The following is a 26,656-nucleotide window of genomic DNA, read 5'->3' as shown; positions in this document are numbered from 1 at the left end:
TAGAAGGACCTCTTTGCTCCTATACTCAACTCCTCTTGTTACGAAGGCCAACATTCCATTGGCTTTCTTCACTGCCTGCTGAACCTGCATGCTTCCTTTCATTGACTGATGCACTAGGACACCCAGATCTCGTTGAACTCCCCCTCCTCCTAACTTGACACCATTCAGATAATAATCTGCCTTTCTATTCTTGCTTCCAAAGTGAATAACCTCACACTTATCTACATTAAACTGCATCTGCCATGTATCCGCCCACTCACACAACCTGTCCAAGTCACCCTGCAGCCTTATTGCATCTTCCTCACAATTCACACTACCCCCCAACTTAGTATCATCTGCAAATTTGCTAATGGTACTTTTAATCCCTTCGTCTAAGTCATTAATGTATATCGTAAATAGCTGGGGTCCCAGCACCGAACCTTGCGGTACCCCACTGGTCACTGCCTGCCATTCCGAAAGGGACCCATTTATCCCCACTCTTTGCTTTCTGTCTGTTAACCAATTTTCTATCCATGTCAGTACCCTACCCCCAATACCATGTGCCCTAATTTTGCCCACTAATCTCCTATGTGGGACCTTGTCGAAGGCTTTCTGAAAGTCGAGGTACACCACATCCACTGACTCTCCCTTGTCAATTTTCCTAGTTACATCCTCAAAAAATTCCAGTAGATTTGTCAAGCATGATTTCCCCTTCGTAAATCCATGCTGACTCGGAACGATCCCGTTACTGCTATCCAAATGCTCAGCAATTTCGTCTTTTATAATTGACTCCAGCATTTTCCCCACCACTGATGTCAGACTAACTGGTCTATAATTACCCGTTTTCTCTCTCCCTCCTTTCTTAAAAAGTGGGATAACATTTGCTATTCTCCAATCCACAGGAACTGATCCTGAATCTATAGAACATTGAAAAATGATCTCCAATGCTTCCACTATTTCTAGAGCCACCTCCTTAAGTACTCTGGGATGCAGACCATCAGGCCCTGGGGATTTATCAGCCTTCAGTCCCATCAGTCTACCCAAAACCATTTCCTGCCTAATGTGGATTTCCTTCAGTTCCTCCATCACCCTAGGTTCTCCAGCCCCTAGAACATTTGGGAGATTGTGTGTATCTTCCTCAGTGAAGACAGATCCAAAGTAACGGTTTAACTCGTCTGCCATTTCTTTGTTCCCCATAATAAATTCCCCTGCTTCTGTCTTCAAGGGACCCACATTTGCCTTGACTATTTTTTTCCTCTTCACGTACCTAAAAAAACTTTTGCTATCCTCCTTTATATTATTGGCTAGTTTACCCTCGTACCTCATCTTTTCTCCTCGTATTGCCTTTTTAGTTAACTTTTGTTGCTCTTTAAAAGAGTCCCAATCCTCTGTCTTCCCACTCTTCTTTGCTATGTTATACTTCCTCTCCTTAATTTTTATGCTGTCCCTGACTTCCCTTGTCAGCCACAGGTGTCTCTTACTCCCCTTAGAGTTTTTCCACCTCTTTGGAATAAATTGATCCTGCAACCTCTGCATTATTCCCAGGAATACCTGCCATTGCTGTTCTACCGTCTTCCCTGCTAGGGCCTCCTTCCAATCAATTTTGGCCAGCTCCCGCCTCATGCCTCTGTAATCCCCTTTGCTATACTGTAATACCGACACTTCCGATTTTCCCTTCTGCCTTTCCATTTGCAGAGTAAAACTTATCATGTTGTGATCACTGCCTCCTAATGGCTCTTTTACCGCTAGTCCCCTTATCAGATCAGGATCATTACACAACACTAAATCCAGAATTGCCTTCTCCCTGGTAGGCTCCAGTACAAGCTGTTCTAAGAATCCATCTCGAAGGCACTCTACAAACTCTCTTTCCTGGGGTCCATTTCCAACCTGATTTTCCCAGTCTACCTGCATGTTGAAATCTCCCATAACCACCGTAGCATTACATTTTTGACACGCCAATTTTATCTCCTGATTTAACTTGCACCCTAAGTCGAGGCTACTGTTTGGGGGCCTATAGATAACTCCCATTAGGGTCTTTTTACCCTTACAATTTCTCATTTCTATCCATACTGATTCAACATCTCCTGATTCTATGTCACCCCTTGCAAGGGAATGAATATCATTCCTTACCATCAGAGCAACCCCACCCCCTCTGCCCACCTGTCTGTCTTTTCTATACATTGTGTACCCCTGAATATTCAGTTCCCAGCCCTGGTCCTCTTGTAGCCATGTCTCAGTGATCCCTACAACATCATACTTGCCCATGACTAACAGCCTCAAGCTCATCCACTTTATTTTTTATACTACGCGCATTTAAGTACAACACTTTAACTTCTGTATTTACCTCCCCTCTCACATCGTTCACAATTGGCCCTGCCCTTAATTTATTTTCCGCTCTAGAACTTCTGTTCCCATTCTTCCGAGAGTCTTTTGCAATATCTCCTGTATTCCCTTTTACCTGTTCAGTCTAAAGTTCATAGAACAGATTACTTTCCAAGGTTTTCAACAATGGCTTGGAATGGATGTGTGTTAAAGTTTAATGTTTATTGTCCTCTTGACATCATTTGACCTTGCCTGAAAGCGCAGAAGGCAAGGCCTTCAGCAGCGAACTCCCTGATTAGTACCAATTCCATGTCAATGTGCAAAGAACTATGCTTTGTTGATTAATATGATTCAACCCTTTGCTTATCTCATTCTCTGAAAGGATAAGTATCGAGGTTTTATTCTATCGACTTTACAGTGCTAAAAACATCTTAACTAACACACTGGGGTGGTGAAAAATTAAAAGAACCTTTGGAAGTATGCCTAAGTTCAAATACAAATTTCCATTTTATAATCACTGGACAACTTAAGAAAGAAAATGGGCGTCATTGCAAATGCGCAAGAAATAGTTTTTAATTTATTTGTTCTTTCCAACATACATCAGTTGAATTTTTGTTGATCAGTTATTTTTCTAAGTGAAAAATGATAAAGGAAAAAATTATATTGGATGTCAAAGCCGAAGGGTAACTTATTTCTCCTTTTGCATGTTTAAATAGGTTGACCAAGCGGACTATGTCCCTCTGAATCTGGCAACAGCCCACCCTCATTACGATGAAAATGGAAACACCTACAACATTGGCACTTCCATTGGGGAGAAAGGCAGAACACAGTACCTGATTGTGAAAGTACCAACTGTAAAACCAGGTAAATGAAAAACGAAACCAAGTGGAAATAAGAAACAAATACAGAAAATACTGGAAAAACTTAGCAGCATCTGCAGAGTTAATGTTTCAGGTTGAAGATCCCGAGTCTTTTTAAAGAAAGCTAGGTAGCACCGCAGGCCCAATTAATGGTCCCCAGAAGTCTAAAAGATCATTTTCAGTTTTTGATTGAAGGCATGGTTCAGTGTGGCTAATGTTTCTTTTAAGCGGTTTTCTATAATTACCTTGGTTTTTAAAAAGGTGAATTATTCCGTGAAGAATTCATGCCTGGATTGTTAAGGGAGATTGATACGATGGAGCGGCTCAGGGGATATTTCATTAATTTATTTGCATCATGCCCTACATTCCTTTCATTACAACTCAGAGCCACGGAAACAGGTTTAATGGATTCCACTGTGCTGACAAGGCAAGCTGGAGATCAGACTTGGAATCGTTCCAGCTTATTTTCGCTCCTTGTAATTCATTGGACAGGTTGTGTGAGTGGGCGGATACATGGCAGATGCAGTTTAATGTAGATAAGTGTGAGGTTATTCACTTTGGAAGCAAGAATAGAAAGGCAGATTATTATCTGAATGGTGTCAAGTTAGGAAGAGGGGATGTTCAACGAGATCTGGGTGTCCTAGTGCATCAGTCACTGAAAGGAAGCATGCAGGTACAGCAGGCAGTGAAGAAAGCCAATGGAATGTTGGCCTTCATAACAAGAGGAGTTGAGTATAGGAGCAAAGAGGTCCTTCTACAGTTGTACCGGGCCCTGGTGAGACCGCACCTGGAGTACTGTGTGCAGTTTTGGTCTCCAAATTTGAGGAAGGATATTCTTGCTATTGAGGGCGTGCAGCGTTGGTTCACTAGGTTAATTCCCGGAATGGCGGGACTGTCGTATGTTGAAAGGCTGGAGCAATTAGGCTTGTATACACTGGAATTTAGAAGGATGAGGGGGGATCTTATTGAAACATATAAGATAATTAGGGGATTGGACACATTAGAGGCAGGAAACATGTTCCCAATGTTGGGGGAGTCCAGAACAAGGGGCCACAGTTTAAGAATAAGGGGTAGGCCATTTAGAACGGAGATGAGGAAGAACTTTTTCAGTCAGAGAGTGGTGAAGGTGTGGAATTCTCTGCCTCAGAAGGCAGTGGAGGCCAGTTCGTTGGATGCTTTCAAGAGAGAGCTGGATAGAGCTCTTAAGGATAGCGGAGTGAGGGGGTATGGGGAGAAGGCAGGAACGGGGTACTGATTGAGAGTGATCAGCCATGATCGCATTGAATGGCGGTGCTGGCTCGAAGGGCTGAATGGCCTACTCCTGCACCTATTGTCTATTGTCTATTGTCTATTATTGCTGACCAGGCTATCTGCTTTCCCAATTCAACACCTTAGGTTAGGTTTAGTATTGTCACATGTACCAAGGTACACTGAGAAGCTTTTGTTTGTATGCTTTCTAGTTAAATTCTAGTTAATAGTTCATCTAGGTAAATACCCTACATGAAGCCACGTGCAAGTACAATGAGAGAGCTACAAAAGTACAGAATATAGTTACTCAGCAATGTAGGGTAGCAGTTCCAGAGAAAAATTCCAATGAAATAGGTTGGAGTGTTGGGACAATACGTTGGCTGATGGAAGTACCATTCAGAAGTCAGATAACAGGGGAAGAGACTGTTCCTGAATATGCCGGTATACGCTTTCAGGCTTCTGTATCTTCTGCTCGACACAAGCGGGAAGAAGAACAAATGACCAGGTGGGAAAGGACCTTGATTATGTTGAATGCTTTCCCTAGGTAGCTTGATGTAGATGAAGTCAATGGTGGGGAGTCTGGTCTGTGTGATGGACTGGGCTACACCCACAACTCTCTGCAAAACGGCAGAGCTGTTTCCCAAACTGAGACGTGATACCATGCAAAGATAGACACAAAAAGCTGGAGTAACTCAATGGATTAGACAAGAATCGGTGACGTTTCGGGTCGAGACCCTTCTTCAGACATCCGACAGTATGCTTTTCAAGGTGCATCTGTAGAGGTTTGCAAGAGTCATTGGAGACATGCCAAATTTTAAGAAGTAGAGGTGTGCACTTTTGTCTGTCACTTAAGTGTGGTTAATCCACAACAGATTGTTGGTATAATATTTACGCCTAAAAATTTGACGCTTTCAACCTTTTCCACTTTGCCATCGTTGATGCTGATTGGGACATATGCTCCACCAGGCTTGCTGGAGGGGGAGGGAGAGGAGGGGGGGAGGGAGGGAGGGGGGAGGGGAGGGAGGGAGGGGAGAAGGGGGGGAAGGGAGGGAAGGGAGGGAAGGGAGGGGAGGCATGAGTGGGGGAGAAGAGGGTGCTGCACCAATGCAGGAGAGGGTTGTGACCAACGGGTCCACTTGGTCTAGTTATATTATAAAATTCTTTAGCCAGTAAATTTTCTGACTTTTGTCTTTTTTTTGTTGCTTTTTTTTATTATCAGCTGACCACACACAAGGTGGAAGCAGAAACTTTGTATAAAACCTCACCCCTTATAAAATTCCCTTTTGTTTCTGGGCTATGTCTCTCTGGGACCTGTTGGTGATTTCGGCAGTTGGACATGAGGCTTTGTGGATTATTGTGCACAACCCCCCCCCCCCCCCCCCCCCAACCGAAGAAGTTCATTTAACTACATATCAGTTTGCCCCTGATGTGAACAGTCATATGAGGATGTGCCAACAAATCAGGCCCGGGAACTTTCAGGTTTCTGTGGTTCGTCTACTCACTAACCAAACCCAATAAGCACTTGAGCAGCCATCATAACATTTGCACAACTTCAACACGGTGCCAATTGTATAAATAACATAAAGCTGGAGTACCTCAGCGGGTCAGACAGCATCTCTGGAGTAAAGGAATAGGTGATGTTTTGGGTCGAGACCCTTCGTCCACAAAATGGCACCTGAAGAAGTGAATTAAAACCACCAATATCAAGAAATCTTTTGGGTATTTTCTACACCGAGCGCAATGAGTGTCTGGAACATGCTGCCAGGGATAGTGGTTGGGACAGATACTATGGTGGCATTTAAGGAGCTTTTAGATAGACACATGGATAAGCAGGGAATTTAGATATAAGAATCATATGCAGGCAGAAAAGGTTAGTTAAAGCTGGCATGGAGCTCGGCGCAGAGTTGGCTGAAGAACCTGGTATGTATTCTATGTATTCTACGTGGAAGCAAAGAACTGCAGATGCTGGTTTATACCAAAGATAGACACAAAGTGCTGGAATAACTCAGCGGGTCAGGCACCATCTCTGGAGAAAAAGGATGGGTGACGTTCAAGGATTATTCCATCAGACTCGTGATAGGTAGATGGTGGGAAATGTTTAGGATGTCAGGAGGTGAGTCTCTCATGCAGATATAAAATTATGAAAGGTGTAGGTAGATAGGGCAGACAGTCACAACCATTTTCCCAGGGTCAAAGACAATGGTGCATAGCTTTAAGGTGAGAGGGGCGGTTTAAAAGAGATGTGTGGGGCAAGATTTTTACACAGAATGTGGTGGATGACTGAAAAGTGCTGCCACAGTGGTGGTGGTGGTGGCAAATATAATACTGGCTTTTAATAGGCTTTTAAATAGACATGTGGATATGCAGGAAATGGAGGGATATGGATCATATGCAGGCAGCAGAGTTGAGTTTAACACAGCATCATGTTCGGCTACATTGTGGGCCATAGGGCCTGTTGCTGTTCACCTTTTGATCTGCTCTTATTGATGCACTTTTTACGCAGCTGGTTTAGTTGAATTTCTGGCCAGGAGTGAGCCTAGTATGTTGAGGGTGGATGGATCGGGGATGGCAATGACATTGAATGTTGCGGGTGGCAGTTTTTACCTTCGTTTGTCGGAAGTGGTCATTGTCTGGCAGGCACTTGTGTGCCTAGCCCTGAAGCTGCCACACGTTGTCCCTCGAACATATGATCAAGTGCTTTGCGGGAAAACAATTACTCATGGAGGCAAGGTGGTTCAGCGGGGCAACTAGCGGAGCTGCAGCCTCACAGTTCCAGTGATCTGGGTTCAGTCTTGGCCTGCGTGTTGTGTGTGTGCACGTTCCCCCTACATGCGCCTCCTGCAGATGCTCTTGTTCTTCCCCACATCTCAAAACATATGCAGAATTGGTAGATTATTTTGCCCCGGTCTGTCGGTGAGAGGTAGAATCTGGGTGGAGTTGATGGGAATGTGGGGAGAGTAAAATGGGTTAGTAAAGGATTCATATAAATGAATAGTCAGCGCATTTCCAGTCGTCAGAACGGCCTGTTTCTATGCTGGATCTCATAATCATAATCATACTTTATTAGCCAAGTAGGTTTTGCAACATACGAGGAATTTGATTTGCCGTACCAATAAAAAGCAACAAAACACACAAAATGCATTTTAACATAAACATCCACCACAGTGACTCCTCCACATTCCTCACTGTGATGGAAAGCGAAAAAAAAGTTCAATCTCTTCCCTTCTTTGTTTTCCTGCGGTCGGGGGGTTTCGAGCCTTCCGTTGACGGGTGATCAGGCTCCAGTAGCCTGCGGTCGGGCCCTCCGCGTCGAGCCGATCAAGCTCTCGCATTGGGTGGAATCTCACGCCGGGCGATCGAACCCCAGGTCGGGGCTGGTCGAACCTTCTGCGACTTTGGAGCTTCCCGACATCGGTCTCTACCCGAGACTGCGAGCTCCACAATGGTGAAATCCGTAGGCCACAGTTGGAGCGTCGATCCCAGGCAAGGGATCGCAGGCTCCGATGGTAAGTCCACGGCCCCGCGGTGGGGCTCAAAGTCAGTCTCGAGCAAGGCCGCCAGCTCCATGATGTTAGGCCGCAGAGCGACCGGAGATACGATCCGGAAAACAATCGCATCTCCGGAAAGGTAAGAGATTGAAAATAACGTTTCCCCCGACCCCCTCCCCCACCCCCCAGATAAAACAAACCAGAGAACATTAACACAAACTTTTAAAAACACACTAAAAATAACATAAAAGATGAAAAGACAGACTGTTGGCGAGGCTGCCATCTTTCTCATTTTATGCCACTAAATTCACAATGATTTTTTGTACCATACTCGTTTTTCATAAATCAGTTTATGTATTATATTTACACATTCCTGACATCGTCCTTTTAAAATGTGGATACATTTGGAATTCTTGTGTTTGCATTTTGAATATTTACATGAGATTCACCATTGACAGATGAGCCCTCTCGCTCAGTCGAGCAGTGAAGTCTTGTAATTTTACATTGACTTGAATCAATTGCATGCTCCCCTTGAATCTTTCTGAATATTTCAGCTGTGGGACAAGTATTCTAAATTGGAAGTTCCTCAATGGATGTAATGTGGTCAAAGATAAAAGATACAATTTCATGTAGCATCTTTCACCAAGTAAGGATGTGCCAATTTACAAGACCTGATGTTCCTCTTCATTGTAGACACTGTTTTAACGAAGAATCACAGCAGCTCACCTGTCTAGCCAACACCAATAAACCACAATAGTATAATATGTGATTTTGTTTGTGTCCAAGGTATAAATATTGAGCAGAATGTCAGGAAGATATCAGGTGCTTTTTTTTTCAAATGTCGTTATGGTTTCTTTCAATTCCACTTAAGAGAGCAGATGGATCAACATCTTCTTTTGCCTTGGAGAGATGCCATCTCTACCTGTAGCACTCCCTCATCACTGTCCAATATCTAGGGTAGGACTTAAACCCATAACCTTTGGCCTAGATGCATGGGTGCTAATCAACCACATTGGCATAAGTGTAAAATTGGAATATGGTACAGTTGTGAATGTAAACAATAGATGTACGACAACCATGTACTTCTTAAAATGGACACCCTTATTTGAATTACTCCTAATTGCCCAGAGTATTTCACCAGTCCCTTTTCCTTCAGGGTGCAGGGAAGCATTGTTGGCTGCCTCCCAGTGTAAGTGTAAGGTCACCACCTAATCTCCCAGGCTCAGATCAACTCTTTTCATTCCACTGCCATGCAAGCTGCAGAAGCTGCTGCACGTTCGTGATACCTCCTTTCTAGGAGAGGTGATTAACAATAAAACAGTAGACCGGGTGTCCAAACTGTGTTTCCTGCTGGACCTCTCGATGGGCTGATGCAAAGAGTTTCACCGGCCACGTTCCGTTTTAGCCATTTGCTCGGCAAACATTAGCCACAGGCATACCAGGACCAGCCTAATAGTCATCCATAAAATAATCAGAGTTTGTTGGTCTTTACCATCCATCACAGACAGATTTGATTTGTTTAGTTTATTGTCACGTGTACCGAGGTACAGTGTTGTGTGCTAACCAGTCAGTGGAAAGACAGCACATGATTACAATCAGGCCATTCACTGTGTACGGGTACATGATAAGGGACTTTGGCGATTTGGACACACTTTAGTCCTCAGCCATTCTTCTGACAAACGTACCATTATACTGCACTAGATTTTCAGCTCAAGTTTTACGAAAAAGTCCAGATTGGGATCTTTTTTAATCAAATGTGGAATCCTATTCTAGTACTTAAATTCATTCTGATTTATGATTTTCAGACCTATATTCATATCGTAGACAGAAGAACAAAGAAGGCACTACCCACGAAGTTCTGCACAGATGCACTGGTGGTTTATCATCATGTCAATGCTTATGAAGAGAACAACCATTTGATTTTTGACATCATCGCATATGAAGATAACAGTTTGTATGAAATGTTCTACTTGGCCAATATGAAGTTGGTTGATAATGAATTTGAAACGAAAGGCAAACTCTTCACTCTTCCACACTGCAAAAGATTTGTAATTCCATTGGACGTTGATGAGGTAAATGTTCAGCTACATTTTTGCAATAGGTTGTGACTGTTGACAATGTATGTTGTCGAATAGTGAAAGACATGGATCGGGTGGATGTGGAGAGAATGTTTCCACTAGTGGGAGAGTCTAGGACCATGTCTTTTACTAGATGCACAGTTTTTTACCCAGAGTTGGGAGATCAAGAACCAGAGGACATAGGTTTAAGGTGAGGGAGGAAATATTTAATAGGAACCTGAGGGGCATTTTTTTTACACCAAGGGTGGTAGGTATATGGAACAAGTTGCCGGATGAGGTAGTTGAGGCAGGTACTATCACAATGTTTCAAAAACATTTGGACAGCAACATGGATAGGATAGCTTTAGGGGGATATGGGCAAATGCAGGTAGGTGGGACGAATGTAGATGGGGCATGTTGGGCGGTGTGGGCAAGTTGGGCTGAAGAGCCTGTTTCCACACTGTATAACACGATGACTTACCCATCCAAATATGTCCGATGGTTAAAATGCCCTCTGAAATGGCCTACTCATTTGTCTCAAGGGGCAGTGAGGGATGAGCAATATAGAAACAGAAAATAGGTGCAGGAGTAGGCCATTCGGCCCTTCGAGCCTGCTTCCCTCATCTAGCCTCTCCAACCCCTTAAGAATTTTATAAGATCCCCCCTCAGTCTTCTAAATTCCAGCGAGTATAAGCCTAGTCTATCCAATCTTTCTTCATATGAAAGTCCAGCCATCCCAGGGATCAATCTGGTGAACCTTCTCTGTACTCCCTCTAAGGCTAGAATGTCTTTCCTCAGATTAGGAGACCAAAACTGTACACAATACTCCAGGTGCAGTCTCACCTGTACAACTGCAGCAGAACCTTCCGGCTCCTATACTCAATTTATCGGCCTTTAATCCATTTAATTTACCTAACACCACTTCCCGACTAACCTGGATTACCCTCAGTTCCTCCATCTCGTTAGACCCCCGGTCCCCTGCTATTTCCGGCAGATTGTTTATGTCTTCCCTAGTGAAGACAGAACCAAAGTAGTTGTTCAATTGGTCTGCCATCTCCTTGTTCCCTATGATCAATTCACCTGTTTCCGACTGCAAGGGACCTACATTTGTCTTAACTAGTCTTTTTCGCTTCACATATCTATAAAAGCTTTTGCAGTCAGTTTTTATGTTCCCTGCCAGTTTTCTCATAATCTATTTTCCCTTTCCTAATTAAGCCCTTTGTCCTCCTCTGCTGGACTCTGAATTTCTCTCAGTCCTCTGGTATGATACTTTTTCTGGCTAATTTATATGCTTCATCTTTTGTTTTAATACTATCCTTGATTTCCCTTGTTTGCCACGGATGCACTACCTTTCCTGGTTTGTTCTTTTGCCAAACTGGGATGAACAATTGTTGTAGTTCATCCATGCAATCTTTAAATGCATTCCATTGCATGTCCACCGTCAACCCTTTAAGTATATGAGGTGGCATGGTGGCACAGTGGCATGGTGGCACAGCGGTAGAGTGGCTGCCTTACAGCGCCAGACACCCCGGTTGGAATCTGACTGTGGGTGCTGCCTGTACACAGTTTGTACATTCTCACTGTGACCTGCTCCTGTTTTCTCCCACATTCCAAAGGTGGACAGGTTTGTAGGTTAATTGGCTTCTGTAAATTGTAAATTGTCCCTAGTGTTTAGGATAGCGCTAGTGTACACGGTGATTGCTGGCTGGCGTGGGCCGAAGGGCCTGTTTCCGCGCTGTACCTCTAAAGTCTAAAGTAAAGTCTAAATGCTGACCTTGTCAATGATGCCCTAAGAAAAATGAATGGCAATTCTCAGTATCTGCAAAGAATTTCAATGCCTTAAGTGCTTGCAGCACTCTAAAGCGATGATTTTCTGAAATAAATCCTTGAGGAACTATGGAACTTGAAGTTTAAATACTGAAGGGGTAAAGTTTGTTCTTGCCAGGATGCTCAATAAACAATTCCCTAAATTTGGCCGAAATCCAAACACTGTGGGAGAGACTGTGTCACTGATGTGTTGGCCTCTGTCAGGAGTTAATATGAATAAGCTGTAAATTGCAGGAGAAATTTGAAATGATGCTCTCTTGCCTGTTGATGTTTCCACTGGTGGGAGAGTCTAGGACCAGAGGACGTAGCCTCAGAATTAAAGGGCGCTCTTTTAGAAAGGAGGTGAGGAGGAACTTCTTTAGTCAGAGGGTAGTTAATCTGTGGAACTCATTGCCACAGAGGGCTGTGGAGGCCGTCAGTGGATATTTTTAAGACAGAGATAGACAAATTCTTGATTAGAATGGAAGTCAAGGGTTATGGGAAGAAGGCAGGAAAATGGGATTAGGAGGCAGAGATCAGCCATGATAGAATGGCAGAGTAGATGCGACGGGCTGAATGGCCTAATTCTACTCCTATAATTTGTGAACTTGCCTGATTATTACACAATTGGGGACATTAGCAGAGATATGTTAAATTCTGTGTGAAATTTCTGCAGAGTTTCATTTGAGGGTTGGCAGAACTCTGAAAATGGAAATTAGATCTCCACTGATATTGTTAATATTTAATCTTTATTTTGCGAACACACCTTATGTAAAACAAAAATGTTGAAGTCACACCGAGCTGCCCGGAAGTTTACCTCGTGTGGCAATTTATTGATCCTGTCATGTAGCTCAATGAAAAAACTTGTGCAAACAGTTGTAAAATAGCCAGCTTCAACAAACTCGCATAGTGCTTTCACTGCTCTGTGTGGTTTTGCAAATAGAGAAGGTTTCAAATTGATCTCCACTGGGTTTAGTCAGCCCTGGCTTGTGCAAGGGGAGAGTAGCAAGACCGGCCTTGGCAACCTTGTCGTAGTGAGGAGATCTGTGATTAAAATCCAAACGGGGAAATTGATCATATGTCGACTTTAAGTAAGCCCGTCGGAAGCTTGTAGATGTCGTCTACTGTGTGCAGTAGCACTGTGGGAATAAGCTGCTTCTCTACAGATTTGGGGTTTAAGGAGATATAAAATGGAAGGCGTACATTAATTAATTGTTGCTTCCTTAGAACACAGACTTGGACACAAACATCGTCAGAGTTCATGGCACGACGGCACAGGCACTAAAGCAGCAAGACAGATACGTGTACTGCACACCTGAAGTGTTGTTTACACGTAACAAGAACTTGTGTTGCGGGCATTGACAGGAAGGCCCTTTTTTGCTGCATCAAGTGAAATATTAGGACATGTACTGGGAAGCAAGGTCATAGAGGCGGATTAGAAGGAATCCTTTAAACGAGGATAGGGGGCTAGAGATAGATAGAAGCGTAAAGTAGGGATTTTGTAATTGGTATGTTTCTTAACAGCATCTAAATATAAGTCAGCAGGCACAGGTAGTTTAGCATAGTTTATTGTCACGTGTGCCAAGGTAAAGTAAAAAGCTTTTGTTATGTGGAACAAAAAACAGCGGAAAGACTACATGATGACAATCAAGCCATCCACAGAATACAGTTACATGATAAACAGAATAACGTGAATACCGATTAATGCAAGATAAAGTCTAGTAATGTCTGATCAAAGATAGTTCAAGGGTCTCCAATGAGGTTTATAGTAGCTCAGGACTGCCCTCTAGTTGTTGGTAGGATGGTTCCTTTGCCTGATAACAGCTAGGAAGAAACTGTCCCTGGATCTGTCCAACTTGGGTCATTGGCATTGGAGTATTGAATGAACCTTCAGCTTGTGCAGAATGGAAAATAGGAGACAAGTTGGTGGTGACTGTTAAATCTGGCAGTCACAACACTACAACAGCAGATGAACTGAGGCAGGCCAGTGTCGGGCATTGTGAAGGATGTGGAAATAGGCTGTTGTTATTGAAGACGTGGATTTCGGTTTGGGAATTCATCTTCCTGTCCAGAATAATCCGAAGCTATCTGCCAGGAAGAAGATGGAATCAGTTGCTTGGGAATGGAGTTCATTATCGTGAACAAGGACGATGGCTCCAGTCTTTCTGCTTGTCCAAAAATGGTTATTGGGTGGGTGGTTTTAACATTTGGAAACAGTGCAGGAGCTGAGAGGCCTGGCAGTGAGGTGCAGATGGATGTCCACAGTAAAGATGAGGAACTGTGCGTCCACCTTAGTGAAAGGCAACTTACACAGAAAAAGAATGGGGCCATAAAAGAACCTCTGTGGTCCGGAGGGGTAACGCTGTTGGACTGGGAAAATAAGCCATTCTAGCTGAAGATGGATGGATAAGAATGCATCCACTGAGAAGGGGGAAAGGAGGGAGTGGAGTGAATCCATCTGGATGATGCATTACCCTGATAGCGTTTGGGCAACCATGTTAACGATATGATACAATACAATACAATAGAACTATATTTATCACAGGAGGAAAATTGATCTGCTAACAATCATAAAACCAAAAAATACATGAAACATGAAAGTAAAGTGACGAGTGGAAAGGATTGGGGATGTGCAAAGATTGGGGAGGGGGGGGGGGGGGGGGTGAGGGTCATTCAACCCCACGACAGAGGGGGAGGAGTTGTATAGTTGACGACTGCAGGCACGTTGGAAATAGCTCAGGTTTTGTTGCAACATAGCCCATTTTAAGAGCCCAAAATGGTAGGGACTTTATAATTAAGTGATTTAAAAAGGAAATGATATTGGAAATATTCAGTGGGTCAGAATGTTTTATTTTTGTATTGATAATTGTCAAGTCATTAGTTCTCTTTTAAGAGTCAACAGATTAACGTCACGCTATAACAAAACCTTAGTATCAGAATTAAACATCAATGGAACTAATAGAAAAGGAAACAACAAAAAAGGAATAATAGACAATAGGTGCAGGAGTAGGCCATCCGGCCCTTTGAGCCAGCACGACCATTCAATGTGATCATGGCTGATTATTCTCAATTAGTACCCCGTTCCTGCCTTCTCCCCATACCCCCTGACTCCGCTAACCTTAAGAGCTCTATCTAGCTCTCTTGAATGCATTCAGAGAAATGGCCTCCACTGCCTTCTGAGGCAGAGAATTCCACAGATTTACAACTCTCTGAGTGACATTTTTTTTCCTCATCTCCGTTCTAAATGGCCTACCCTTTATTCTTAAACTGTGGCCCCTGGTTCTGGGCTGCCCCAACATTGGGAACACGTTTCCTGCCTCTAACGTGTCCAACCCCTTAATAATGTATGTTTCGATAAGATCCCTTCTCATCCTTTTAAATTCCAGTGTATACAAGCCTAGTCGCTCCAGTCTTTCAACATACGACAGTCCCGCCATTCCGGGAATTAACCTAGTTAATTAACCTACGCTGCAATAGCAAAAATATCCTTCCTCAAATTTGGAGACCAAAACTGCACACAATACTCCAGGTGCGGAATAATTAGGAGGGAAATCATAAGCTTCTTGGCTTGCTGATTAGAGTCCAGATTAAGAGGCTGGCAGGAGAAATACTGCGCACTCACCAAGCACAGTGAGAGATTGTGGTCAAATTTCAATGAATGAATCTTGTGGGGATAAGTTTTCAGTGAGGTATCTAACCTGGCATTTTGGGGCACGTTTCTTCTGCTCTGGTGGTCCAAGTAGCATAATTCAGTGAGGGATAAAGAGCCCTTCCAGCATCATGGCTATCGTTTACATCCAGTCATAGAGAAATAAGTTAGGAAGCAGGCCATTCGGCCCATTGACTCTATGCCATTATCAAATGTCCATTTCCAATTATATCCATTTACTCTAATTCTGTGGGCGGCGCGGTGGGGCAGTGGTAGAGTGGCTGCCCGACAGCGCTTACAGCGCCGGAGACCCGGGTTCGATCCCGACTAAGGGTGCTGACTGTGTGGAGTTTGTGCGTTCTCCCCGTGACTGCGTGGGTTTTCTCTGAAACCTTCGGTGTCCTACAGTCCAAAGACGTACAGGTTTGTAGGTTAATTGGCGTGGTATAAATGTAAATTGTCCCTAGTGTGTGTAGGATAGTATTAGTGTGTGGGGATCGCCGGTTGGTGCGTACACACGGTGGGCCGAAGGGCCTGTTTCCACACTGTATCTCTAAACTAAACTGAACTACCCTAACCCATTTTATCCTTGCTGCATTTGCTTATATTATTGCTCGCCTGCAAGGGGGAATTTACAGTGGACAGCTCTTCTGCCAACCTGCATTGTTTTTAGAAGTGGGAGATGGTCATGGTTGCTGGAGGAAGCCAGCAAGATCCACAAAGACCACCAAAGATGTAGATTGAACCTGGGCTGATGCAGCTTTATTAGTTGTGCCACTGTGATGCCCACATTTTAACCATTACCACCAAGAAATAGATTAGTTAGTAAAGTAGGATTCATGTCATGCTCATAAGATCATAGTAGGGGTTCGAACTTGGTAGTTATTTGCTGCCTTTCAAGAACCTGGAAGTTTGAGATTCTATTCAGAGAGAATCATGGAATCACACAGCATGAAATAGGCCATTTGGCCCAACTTGTCCATACAACTAAGAGGCCCTTTCTAAGCTAGTAGTGCCTGAATTTCGACAATATTTCTCAAAAATTTCCTATCCATATACCTGTCCAAGTGTCATTCAGATGCCTCAACTACCTCCTCTGGCACCTCGTTCCATATACCCACCACCCTCTGAGTAAATAATGCCCCTCAGGTTCCTAGTAAATCTTACACCTCTCAACTTAAACCTATGTCCTCTGGTTCTTGATCCCTTATCCTGGATAAAAGGCTCTGTGCATTCACCCTATCACTTTTCCCTCACGATTTTATACACCCCTTTTATAAGATATTTTTTTATATAGATGTGCATAAGATCACCCCTCAGCTTTCTGCATTCCGAAGAAGGAAGTCCTGGGCTGAGAAGACAATGTTGGGTCGAGTTTAGTTTAGTTGAGGTTATTGTCACGTGCACCGAGGTACAGTGAAAAGCTTTCGTTGCGTGGTCACCAGCCAGCGGAAAGACTATACATGATTACAATCGAGCCATTCCAAGTGTATGGATACATGACGAAGGGAATACAATGGAAGTTTGTTCCCTGCTCAGGCCCAAGAGCGTTCCCAATCTTAGCTAAACTATTGAAGGGAAAGGCGCAGGCATGGGAAATGAGTAGGTAGTTAACATGTTTAAAATTGTGCTGATGCATTGAAGGCATGAATCAGTTATCAGTTTTCCAACTGTATTGACCCAGAAGTAATATGAATTACTGTTAAACAGGTGTAAATTTGAAGATTCATACTCATGTGTGTTATTTGGTAAGGTGATTCTTTTCGAATTAGATGCAAATTAATTGCACCACCTATCACTTTTGTCCAGGAATAGAGCTTCCTCGGATAAATTACGATTACAATGGCAAGATGTGCAGATACATTTACGCATCCAAAGTTCAGTGGCAACCAATTCCAACAAAGGTAAAATGATAAATATATACATGAGACGAATAAAATGTAAAAAGGGGAATAGTGCTCCACGCCTTGGGATTCTTCAGCATTGAGTGGTCTTTGCTTTTTATGAACTGAGTCGTAACGTTTGCATCTTTAAAATGGGAGGTGATTTCTCTCTTCTATTCCTGTACCTCTGCAGTCGAGATCGACCGTTCGATGAACTGTTTGTAACTTTGTCAGTGCCAGAAACGTGGCGACTCTGTGTACTGCCTGGGTGAGGTCCTGAATTCACTGGATTGTGTGCAAAAACAAAGAATTTCACTGTACCTAGGCACATGTGAGAATAATGAATCATTGAAAGCCCTTGCAACCGTGCACGGTCTGCATCATAGACTGGCTTGTTTCAGCTGGATCTTGGGGGACCGACACAAGCATTTGGATTTTGAGACTCAGGAGACTGCAGATGCTGGAATCTTGAGTGAAACACAAATTGCTGGTGGAACTCAGCAGGTCAGGCAGCATCTGTGGAAGGAACAGACAGGTGATATTTCCGCCAGGACTTTGTTCAGACTGATTGGAGAAGGGGGGAGGAAGTTCATAAGTCATAGCAGGAAAGGTGGGAAAGAGAGGTCCATTTCATTTATTTGGCAGTACCATTGGAGAGGGTTAATTTGCCTTCACAGAAGATGTATGTATTTCCACAAGTTTCCCTTCCATCCCTAATGAATGTTGGTGCTAGTTGGCCTTGGAGTGGGAAACAAATCTATGTTAAATTTCTGGCGGGACAGTGGGTAGACATGTGTTTTGCCTTAGTCACACATACAAAAGTACTTGTGTATTCCATCACAATCCTAGATTAGACATTCTGAACAAACATTAACAATATCTGATTTTTTGGCACATTAAAGTATAATTTCCTAGAGTATTGTAATTTTGCAGCCAGATGGCAATGTCTTTCATCTTTACTGGCTGCTGTAATAAGCTGGGAATGGATTCTGACTTGAGTAAAATGATTTCTATTCCACTTAGTCCACAAAGCAGCACCAGAATCACAAGCTCCAATGCAGTCTTTTGCATCTATTCTGTGCGCTGAACAATGCACAATTCCAGGGCCTGACTTTACGTAGAGACAGGCCCAAAATGCTGGAGTAACTCAGTGAAGATTTACGCTGAATTACTCCAGCATTTTGTGCCAATCTTTGATTTACGCTGAGTTATCATATCATATCATATCATATATATATATACTGCGCGGAAACAGTTACTCCAGCATTTTTGTGTGTATCGTCGATTTAAACCAGCATCTGCAGTTCTTTCCCACACACCTTTACATGGAGACACATGGTCTGGGGAAGGGTTTTGAACCGACAAGAAGTCCACAGATGCTGCCTGGCCCATTGTGTTCCTCCGGGCGATTTGTCCCGAGTTTACATAGTTGCGCGCCAGAGATTGCAAGCAAGTTAAATCTCAAGGAAACAGGTAGAAGGAATACCTCTCCAAGCTCCGCAGAGAACGCCAAGTCCTCTCTTGCCTTGGAATTTCACTCTCCTTCCTTCCAGTCTCTCCCACGGACCTTGTATCTGCACCGATCCTTGTGACAACAACCCGAGTGCTGTCAGGCAATCTGGAAGCTGGGAGCTTCTTCCTGTGCAGAAGGAGTAGAGGATCAATGGCAATGAGAGTGATATACGGTGGTTAAAATGGTCACGTCTTGTCCAGTCCACACAACCAGCCAGACCACCTGCACTTCTTGGCTCTTTCACCAGTCAAGTCTCTTCAACTGTTGGCGGCCCCGTGACAATAGGTGCAGGAGCAGGCCATTTGAGCCAGCACCGCCATTCAATGTGATCATGGCTGATCATTCTCAATCAGTACCCCGTTCCTGCCTTCTCCCCATACCCCCTGACTCCGCTATCCTTAAGAGCTCTATCCAGCTCTCTCTTGAATGCATTCAGAGAATTGGCCTCCACTGCCTTCTGAGGCAGAGAATTCCACAGATTCACAACTCTCTGACTGAAAATGTTTTTGCTCATCTCAGTTCTAAATGGTCTACCCCTTATTCTTAAACTGTGGCCCCTTGTTCTGGACTCCCCCAACATTGGGAACATGTTTCCTGCCTCTAACGTGTCCAACCCCTTAATAATCTTATACGTTTCGATAAGATCTCCTCTCGTGCCTCACAGTGCAGAGGTCCTGGTTCAACCCTGTCTGTGTGGAGTTTGCACGTTCTCCCCGTGACTCCGCGGGTTACTTGAGGATGCTCCGGTTTACTCCCTCTTCACCAAAGATGTGTGGGCGTGTCGATGATTTGACTGCTCCGAGTGTGTGGGGTAGAACTAGTGCACGGGTGATCGCTGGTCGGCGTGGACTCGATGGGCTGAAAAGCCTTTTTCCGTGCTGCATCTCTAAACTAGGCTGACCTCCAGTGCTGTCCGTGCGGAGTTTGCACGTCCTCCCTGTGATGGTGTAGGTCTTCGCCAGGTGTTCCGGTTTCCTCCCACCTACCAAAGATGTGCGGGTTTGTAGTTTAGTTGGACTCTGTAAATTTCCCCTGGTGTTTTGGGAGTGGATGAGGAAGTTGGGTAGCATGGAACTTGTGCCAATGGCTGGGCGGAAGGGCCTGTTTCCATGCTGTGTCTTTAAACTTAACCTAAGCTTAAACCCGCATTTGTACAAACACTTAGTCTGTAACCTCGACTGGCACAAGCTTTTAAAATTGTATTAAGAAATTGCCTTTTGGTGCTCACATTGAATCAATGAATCAATCAATTAATTAATTTGTGGTTTAATACTTAATTGTCACGTGACAAGGTATGCAAATAGTCCCCACATATGGGGGCTGACAAAGTTAGAAAGTACACACAGTTATCCGTGCCAGGTCCCCCTTTGTTCTCCCCCTTCCCCCACCCACCCCCCTCACGGTGTCCCCCCAAGCCAGGTCCTCTATTGTCCATTTTTCTCCCTCGCGCCAGTCCCCCCCACGCCAGTCCCCCCCACGCCAGTCCCCCCCACGCCAGTCCCCCCCACGCCAGTCCCCCCCAACACCAGGTCCTTCTTTGTTCCTTCCCTTGGCAAGGGACAATTGCCCTCTCGTGCCATTGCATTCCAAGAGTGTTTGTTTTGTCTTTGGGAGCCAGCCTTTAATCCGCACTGCCCCGCTCTGTCTGTGAGGAAACACAAAGTGGGTGGGACGGTGCTTCGGTGCCAGATGGCGGTGGGAACCTGAGTTTCCTTTCCTGTTTTGAAGTTTAGTTTTTGCAGCAGTTAAATGCTATGAATGCAAACGGACTCTGTTAACGTCGTTCCACTGCATGCAGTTGTAATTATGTCTAAAAATCATGTACTCTTCCAGATAATTAAATGTGACATTCAGACCAGGAGTTGCCTGGAGTGGGAGGAAGAACATTGCTGGCCTGCAGAGCCAGTGTTTGTCAAAGCTCCGGATGCCAAAGACGAGGATGATGGTGAGTGTCCCTTGGCTAAAACCGATGAGAGCAGCCGTACAAAGTTCTGGTTGCAGAAGTAAACAAAAGATGAGTTATGAAGAGAATTCATACCCCCCCCCCCCCCCCCCGCCCCCAAGGCACAATCCTCCAGAAAGGAAATGAAATGGGAAAATGGGCTAACATATGATGAGCGTTTGACAGCACTGGGCCTGTACTCACTAGAATTTAGAAGGATGAGGGGGGACCTCAATGAAACTTACCGAATAGTGAAAACCCTGGATAGAGTGGATGTGGAGAGGATGTTTCCACTAGTGGGAGAGACTAAGACCAGCGGCCATAGCCTCAGAATAAAAGGACGTACCTTTAGAAAGGGGATGAGGAGGAATTTCTTTAGCCAGTGCATGGTAAATCTGTGGAATTAATTGCCACAGAAGGTCGTGGAGGCAAAGCGAATGAATATTTTTAATGCGGAGATTGTCAGATTCCAGATTAGTACGGTTGTCAGGGTTTATGGGAGAAGGCAGGAGAATGGGGTTGAGAGGGAAAGATAGATCAGCCATGATTGAATGGCAGAGTAGACTTGATGGGCAGAATTGAACCTTGCACGGTTCCTTACAATATCACCATATAATATTTGATTAGGTCAATTGGCTTATGTTTATGCTTATGCATAATATTGCATTATGTTTATTAGGGTAATAATACAGTATACATTTGACGTAAGAGTGCAATCAAAGATCTTTGCATTCAAGGTTTCAAGGTCAGTTTATTGTCACATGTACCAATTAAAGTACAGTGAAATTTGTGTTAGCGTACAGCCATATTGTGAAAAGCAACAAGACGCACAGCCACATAAAATAAAAGTTAACAGAAAAACATCCACCACAGCGGCTCCCCACGTTCCTCACTGTGGTGGAAGGTAATAAAGTCCAATCTTCTCCCTCTTTATTCTCCCGTGGTCGGGGCTGTCGAACCATCTGTGGTCGGGGCGATCGGAAACCCTCGCGACGGGGTGATCGAAACTCCCTCGTCGGGACGGTGAAACTCTCCGCGGCTTGGCGCTCCCAAATCGGTCTCTGACCAGGGACCGCGGGCTCCTCGATGTTAAAGCCCACAGGCCCTCGGTTGGAGCTCTCCACAGTCGATCCCCGGCAAAGGGATCGCAAGCTCCACTATGGTAAGCCCGCGCCTAGCCCACGGTTGAAGCGCCGTGTCGGACTTCGGGAAAGGCCGCGCCACTCCACGATGTTAGGCCGCAGTGGGGACGGGGATACGATACGGGAAAAAAATCACATCTCCGTCAAGGTAAGAGATTGAAAAAAGTTTCCCCCAGCCCCCACCCCCCACATAAAACAAACCAAGGAACACTAAAACATGCTCTTTAACACGTATGTAAAATAACAAAAACAGGACAGACAGACTGTTGGCGAGGCAGCCACTTGCTGGTGCTACCTAAATCAAAGTAAATACATATTAAAAAAATCATGGTATACCTTAGGTTTAAGTTTTCCTCTGTGTACCTTTCCAGGTGTCCTGTTATCTTGCATTGTGTGTACTGATGCCAAGAAATCTTCATTTTTACTTGTCCTTGATGCTAAAACGTTCAAAGAAGTGGGCCGAGCTTCTGTCAGTGCTGATGTGCACCTGGACCTTCACGGTATATTTATTCCCGAGACGGAACTCAGCGCAAAAGTTTAAAAGTATACTGTCTGTGAAGGACAGAAAGTAAAGGACAGAAAACTCTCGTATCTTCCTTTGGCAAACTTCCTGTGAGTAATGAGAAATGAATTGAAATTCCGATTCAGTCCTGCTTGGTGGAACTATTGTGAGAAATGTTTTAAGTCAATCAAGTCATTTTGTAACCAAAATACAATGAATGTACAAATAGGGAAAGGGCCAATGTGGGCATTCAGTAATCAGGGACATAAAATAGATTTACGGTTGACTGGAAGTGAGTTGGTGTGTTTAAAATGGATTTATACGTGCTAAGACAGATGATTTAAGGTTACAGATATTAAAGCATTGCTCTGCTTTCTAAATGATTTTTGTTTTTGCTAGAAGATAAGTAGTCAACATAAAAGTCTACTATAAGATAATTTAGCCCACCGAGGGCGGCACGGTGGCGCAGCGGTAGAGTTGCTGCCTTACAACGAATGCAGCGCCGGACACTCGGGTTCGATCCTGACTACGGGCGCCGTCTGTACGGAGTTTGTACGTTCTCCCCGTGACCTGCGTGGATTTTCTCCGAGATCTTTGGTTTCCTCCCACACTCCAAGGACGTACAGGTATGTAGGTTAATTGACTGGGCAAATGAAAAAATTGTCCCTAGTGGGTGTAGGATAGTGTTAATGTGCAGGGATCGCTGGGTGGCACGGACCCGGTGGGCCGAAGGGCCTGTTTCTGCGCTGTATCTCTCCAAATCTAAAATCAAAGACTTTGATGGTTTGTGTTCGAGCTCAAATATCTAATCCCTGACATTTTCATTAATGATCAACAGAAAAATGTCAATTTTTGAAGTGGTATTTCCATCATACATTATTTAAATATAATCAATGCTTTCAAAATAATTGGGATTGTACGTAGTTATGGAGTTGGACCAACCTGTGTACATTTAAACAAGGTGGTGAAACGACAACAATAATCGTATTTGTTACTGTTTAAGGGAAGACAGTGTCAGGAAAAATAGCATCACGGGATAACATATGGAAATAATAAAAGATTTTGAAGCCATGAAATGTGGAAGAGGACATACATGGAATGTAAAATGGATAGCTAAGAAGTAGAGCAATGAAATATTTATTATTTTAATCACATTGCAATCTAATTGCCAAATCAATGATCAGGTTCACGACTAGATTTATGATGACGTTGCTCAATAGCTGCACGTATAACAGAGCTGCTCAGTGCTCACTTTTGTTTCACAGAAGGTTGTAAACCTCTGAAAGAGTGGCTCTCGAGAAACCAGCAATATGGATCAAAGTCATAGCTTGTAGCATTTGCAAAAGTTATCCTATCAATTGGAATGCAATTCTAACTAGGTGCACAAATGTATGGCATGTGTTGTTGATGTTGCATTTAGAAAGACAATGCAAAGATAGCTATGTTCTGGATTAATATATTGTTGCCCGAATGTTGGGTGAAGTGTGTAAACCGTCTGTGATACATGAGGAAATGCATTGGGCAAGTGCACAGGGTCCTGCTATTTCAATCTGATGGAAGAATTTCCTCTGCAATGTAAACTAAGGGAGAGTAACATCAATAATCTTCTTGTATTGTCATGTTGCTGCCTGAGCCATTGTTACTGTCAACCAGTATATATACATAACAGCGGACCAGATTTTATCAAAGTGATTGACATTTTTGTATTCATTATCACTGAACAATTGTAAAATGATGGATTAAGTGGATCAATAATCCATTGCAATGATATGTTCTTGCAGCATCTGGGTTATTAAGTCAAAAATCACTTGCCACGTTTTATTTTCTATAAGGAACGTGTATGTTTTGAAATTTTAGAAATTTTAAGGATATCTGCAGCAAATGAGCAATAAAATATCATCTATGTACCAAGACTCTCGTTTGTTATCTTGTTTGTGACTGAACTTCAGCCAAAACGGTACACGATAGCGTGACGATTTTAGGCCCACCTTACCATTGTCACGTTAGTGATAATGCAAGTAGTTTTATTGAAATCGGTGTTATATATTTAAAGTTATTCACATTTTAAACTTTAAAAGGAGGGGAGGGGGAAGTGGGGGAGAGGGGAGGGGGGGGGGTTGAGGAGATAGGGGAGGGGTGTTGCACCAATGCAGGAGAGCTTTGGGCCCAACGGGTCCACTTGGTCTAGTTTATTTACAAAGCTGGGGTTTCGTATTAATCCTGTGTCTACTCTGCATTACACCGGTGGAGAATCAAATGTCTTCTAATGCAAGTGTAAGACCAATAGCTCAAGTTTAGAGTGGAACTTTGTCCTTCAAATCTGCTCCCTTAAACAACGGAACAATGATCTTACTGAAGTTCAATTTTGAATAACTTCCTGCAGCTGAAGAGAATTGATGGCAACAATCATCGTAAGAAAACGAAGATCACCAGCTATGCTAATCTAATGAAACAAATGTGGGTTAGCTTTCATACTTCAAGTTGTGCAATCCATGCTGAGACCTTCATCATTAACATTTCCATTTCCATTGCTGACCTGGAATCAATGCTGACCCAATGAACTGCAGATGCTGGAATCCCTCGTAGAACACAAAGTGCTGGAGTAACTTAGCGGGTCAGGTACCACCTTTGGAAGATACAGATAGATATTGTTTCAGGTCAGAACCCTCCTTCAATCTGAATCAAAGCTGTTCGTGTGTTATTTTGATTTCAAACATATTTATTCACATGTGTTTTGTCAATAAGAAGAAAATAAATGTGTTTTCGGAGCGTTTATAAGGTGCCCTTCAGGTTCTTTATAGGAATTCCCAAATATTTTGTATCCATTGCAGTACTTCCCAAGTGCAGTCATTTTTCTTCAGTATGTAGGACACACAGCCTGGAAGCAGGCTATTCAGCCCAAGCAATCCGTGCTAGCATTTATACTAGGCCGATTCCAGTCTTTCCAAATCAATCAAGTTACCCGATCATTCCCTTTTCCTTCAAATGTCTGTCCAGCATCTCCTTAAAAGTGTAGAAACTATTCATTTCAACGCTCTAATGGAAGTTCAATACTGTGGATTGAATAAGTTGAACACTCGTGGACGGACAGTGTAGCTGGGTGTCAGGCACCAAAGGGGAGAGCTGCTCGAGGATATCCTATTGATCCTATATCCTATTGATCCTATAGGTACAATCCAGTCTGAAGAAGGGTCTCGACCTGAAACGTCACCCATTCCTTCTCTCCCGAGATGCTGCCTGACCTGCTGAGTTACTCCAGCATTTTGTGAATAAATACCTTCGATTTGTACCAGCATCTGCAGTTATTTTCTGATACAATCCAGTAAAATCATACTATAGATAAGCACAATCACAGGAAAACCTAAAAGTGCAACGATTGAGTATAGAAGTTGGGAGGTCATGTTGCAGTTGTATAAAACGTTGGTGAGGCTGCATTTAGAGTATTGCATTCAATTCTGGGCATCATGTTATTGGAAAGATGTTGTTACGCTGGAAAGGAAGCAGAGAAGATTTACTAGGATGTTTAGTCTAGTTTTGTTTAGAGATACAACGTGGAAACAGGTCCTTCGGCCCACCGAGACTGCCCTGACCAGCGATCCCCGCACATTAACGCTATTCTACATGCACTATGGACAATTTTTACATTTATACCAATTTATCCTACAAACCTGTATGTCTTTGGAGTGTGGGAGGAAACCAAAGTTCTCGGAGAAAACCCACGCAGGTCACGGGGAGAGCGTACAAACTCCGTATAGACAGCACGGTACAGTCAGGGTCAAACCCGGGTCTCTGATGCGGTAGGGCAGCAACTCTACCGCTGCGCCACCGTGCCGCTCACTCTAAAGTCTAAAGCTAAACTTGCTGAACCAGAAACCAACAGCTCCAAACACGAAGTCTTGAAGGGCGGCATAAACTAAATTAATCTAAACGTGTAGGACGGAACTGCAGATATTGGTTTACACTGAAGATAAACACAAAATGCTGGAGTAACTCAGCGAGTCAGGCAACATCTCTGGAGAAAAGGAATAGAAGGCATTTTGGGTCGAGTCCCTTCTTCAGTTTGAGTTGAGTTCACTTATTGTCACATGTTTCTTGATTAGTGCGGGTGTCAGGGGTTATGGGGAGAAGGCAGGAGAATGGGGAGAAGGCAGGAGAATGGGGTTAGGAGGGAGAGATAGATCAGCCATGATTGAACGGCGGAGTGGACTTGATGGGCCGAATGGCCTCATTCTACTCCTATTCCTTATGACCTCATGAGATCCATC

At 43.8% G+C, this 26,656-nt stretch overlaps 1 protein-coding gene across 1 annotated transcript in view; it reads left to right on the top strand.

Moving 5' to 3' along the window:
• LOC144594711 (beta,beta-carotene 15,15'-dioxygenase-like) overlaps nt 1–24,277 on the top strand; it is a 35,937-nt gene extending 11,660 nt beyond the window's left edge. Inside the window, exons 5-11 of the mRNA XM_078401554.1 lie at nt 3,018–3,165; nt 6,913–7,103; nt 9,703–9,969; nt 12,988–13,093; nt 17,219–17,313; nt 20,639–20,750; nt 22,261–24,277. Coding sequence (XP_078257680.1) covers nt 3,018–3,165; nt 6,913–7,103; nt 9,703–9,969; nt 12,988–13,093; nt 17,219–17,313; nt 20,639–20,750; nt 22,261–22,430 — 1,089 coding nt within the window. The 3' untranslated portion in view covers nt 22,431–24,277. The remainder of the gene's footprint in view (nt 1–3,017; nt 3,166–6,912; nt 7,104–9,702; nt 9,970–12,987; nt 13,094–17,218; nt 17,314–20,638; nt 20,751–22,260) is intronic.
• Nucleotides 24,278–26,656: the final 2,379 nt, after the last annotated feature.

Source organism: Rhinoraja longicauda, chromosome 6 (assembly GCF_053455715.1).
Source record: "Rhinoraja longicauda isolate Sanriku21f chromosome 6, sRhiLon1.1, whole genome shotgun sequence".
NCBI lineage: Eukaryota > Metazoa > Chordata > Chondrichthyes > Rajiformes > Arhynchobatidae > Rhinoraja > Rhinoraja longicauda.
Note: the sequence above shows the minus strand (reverse complement) of the source record. Positions and strands in the feature narration are given on the sequence as shown.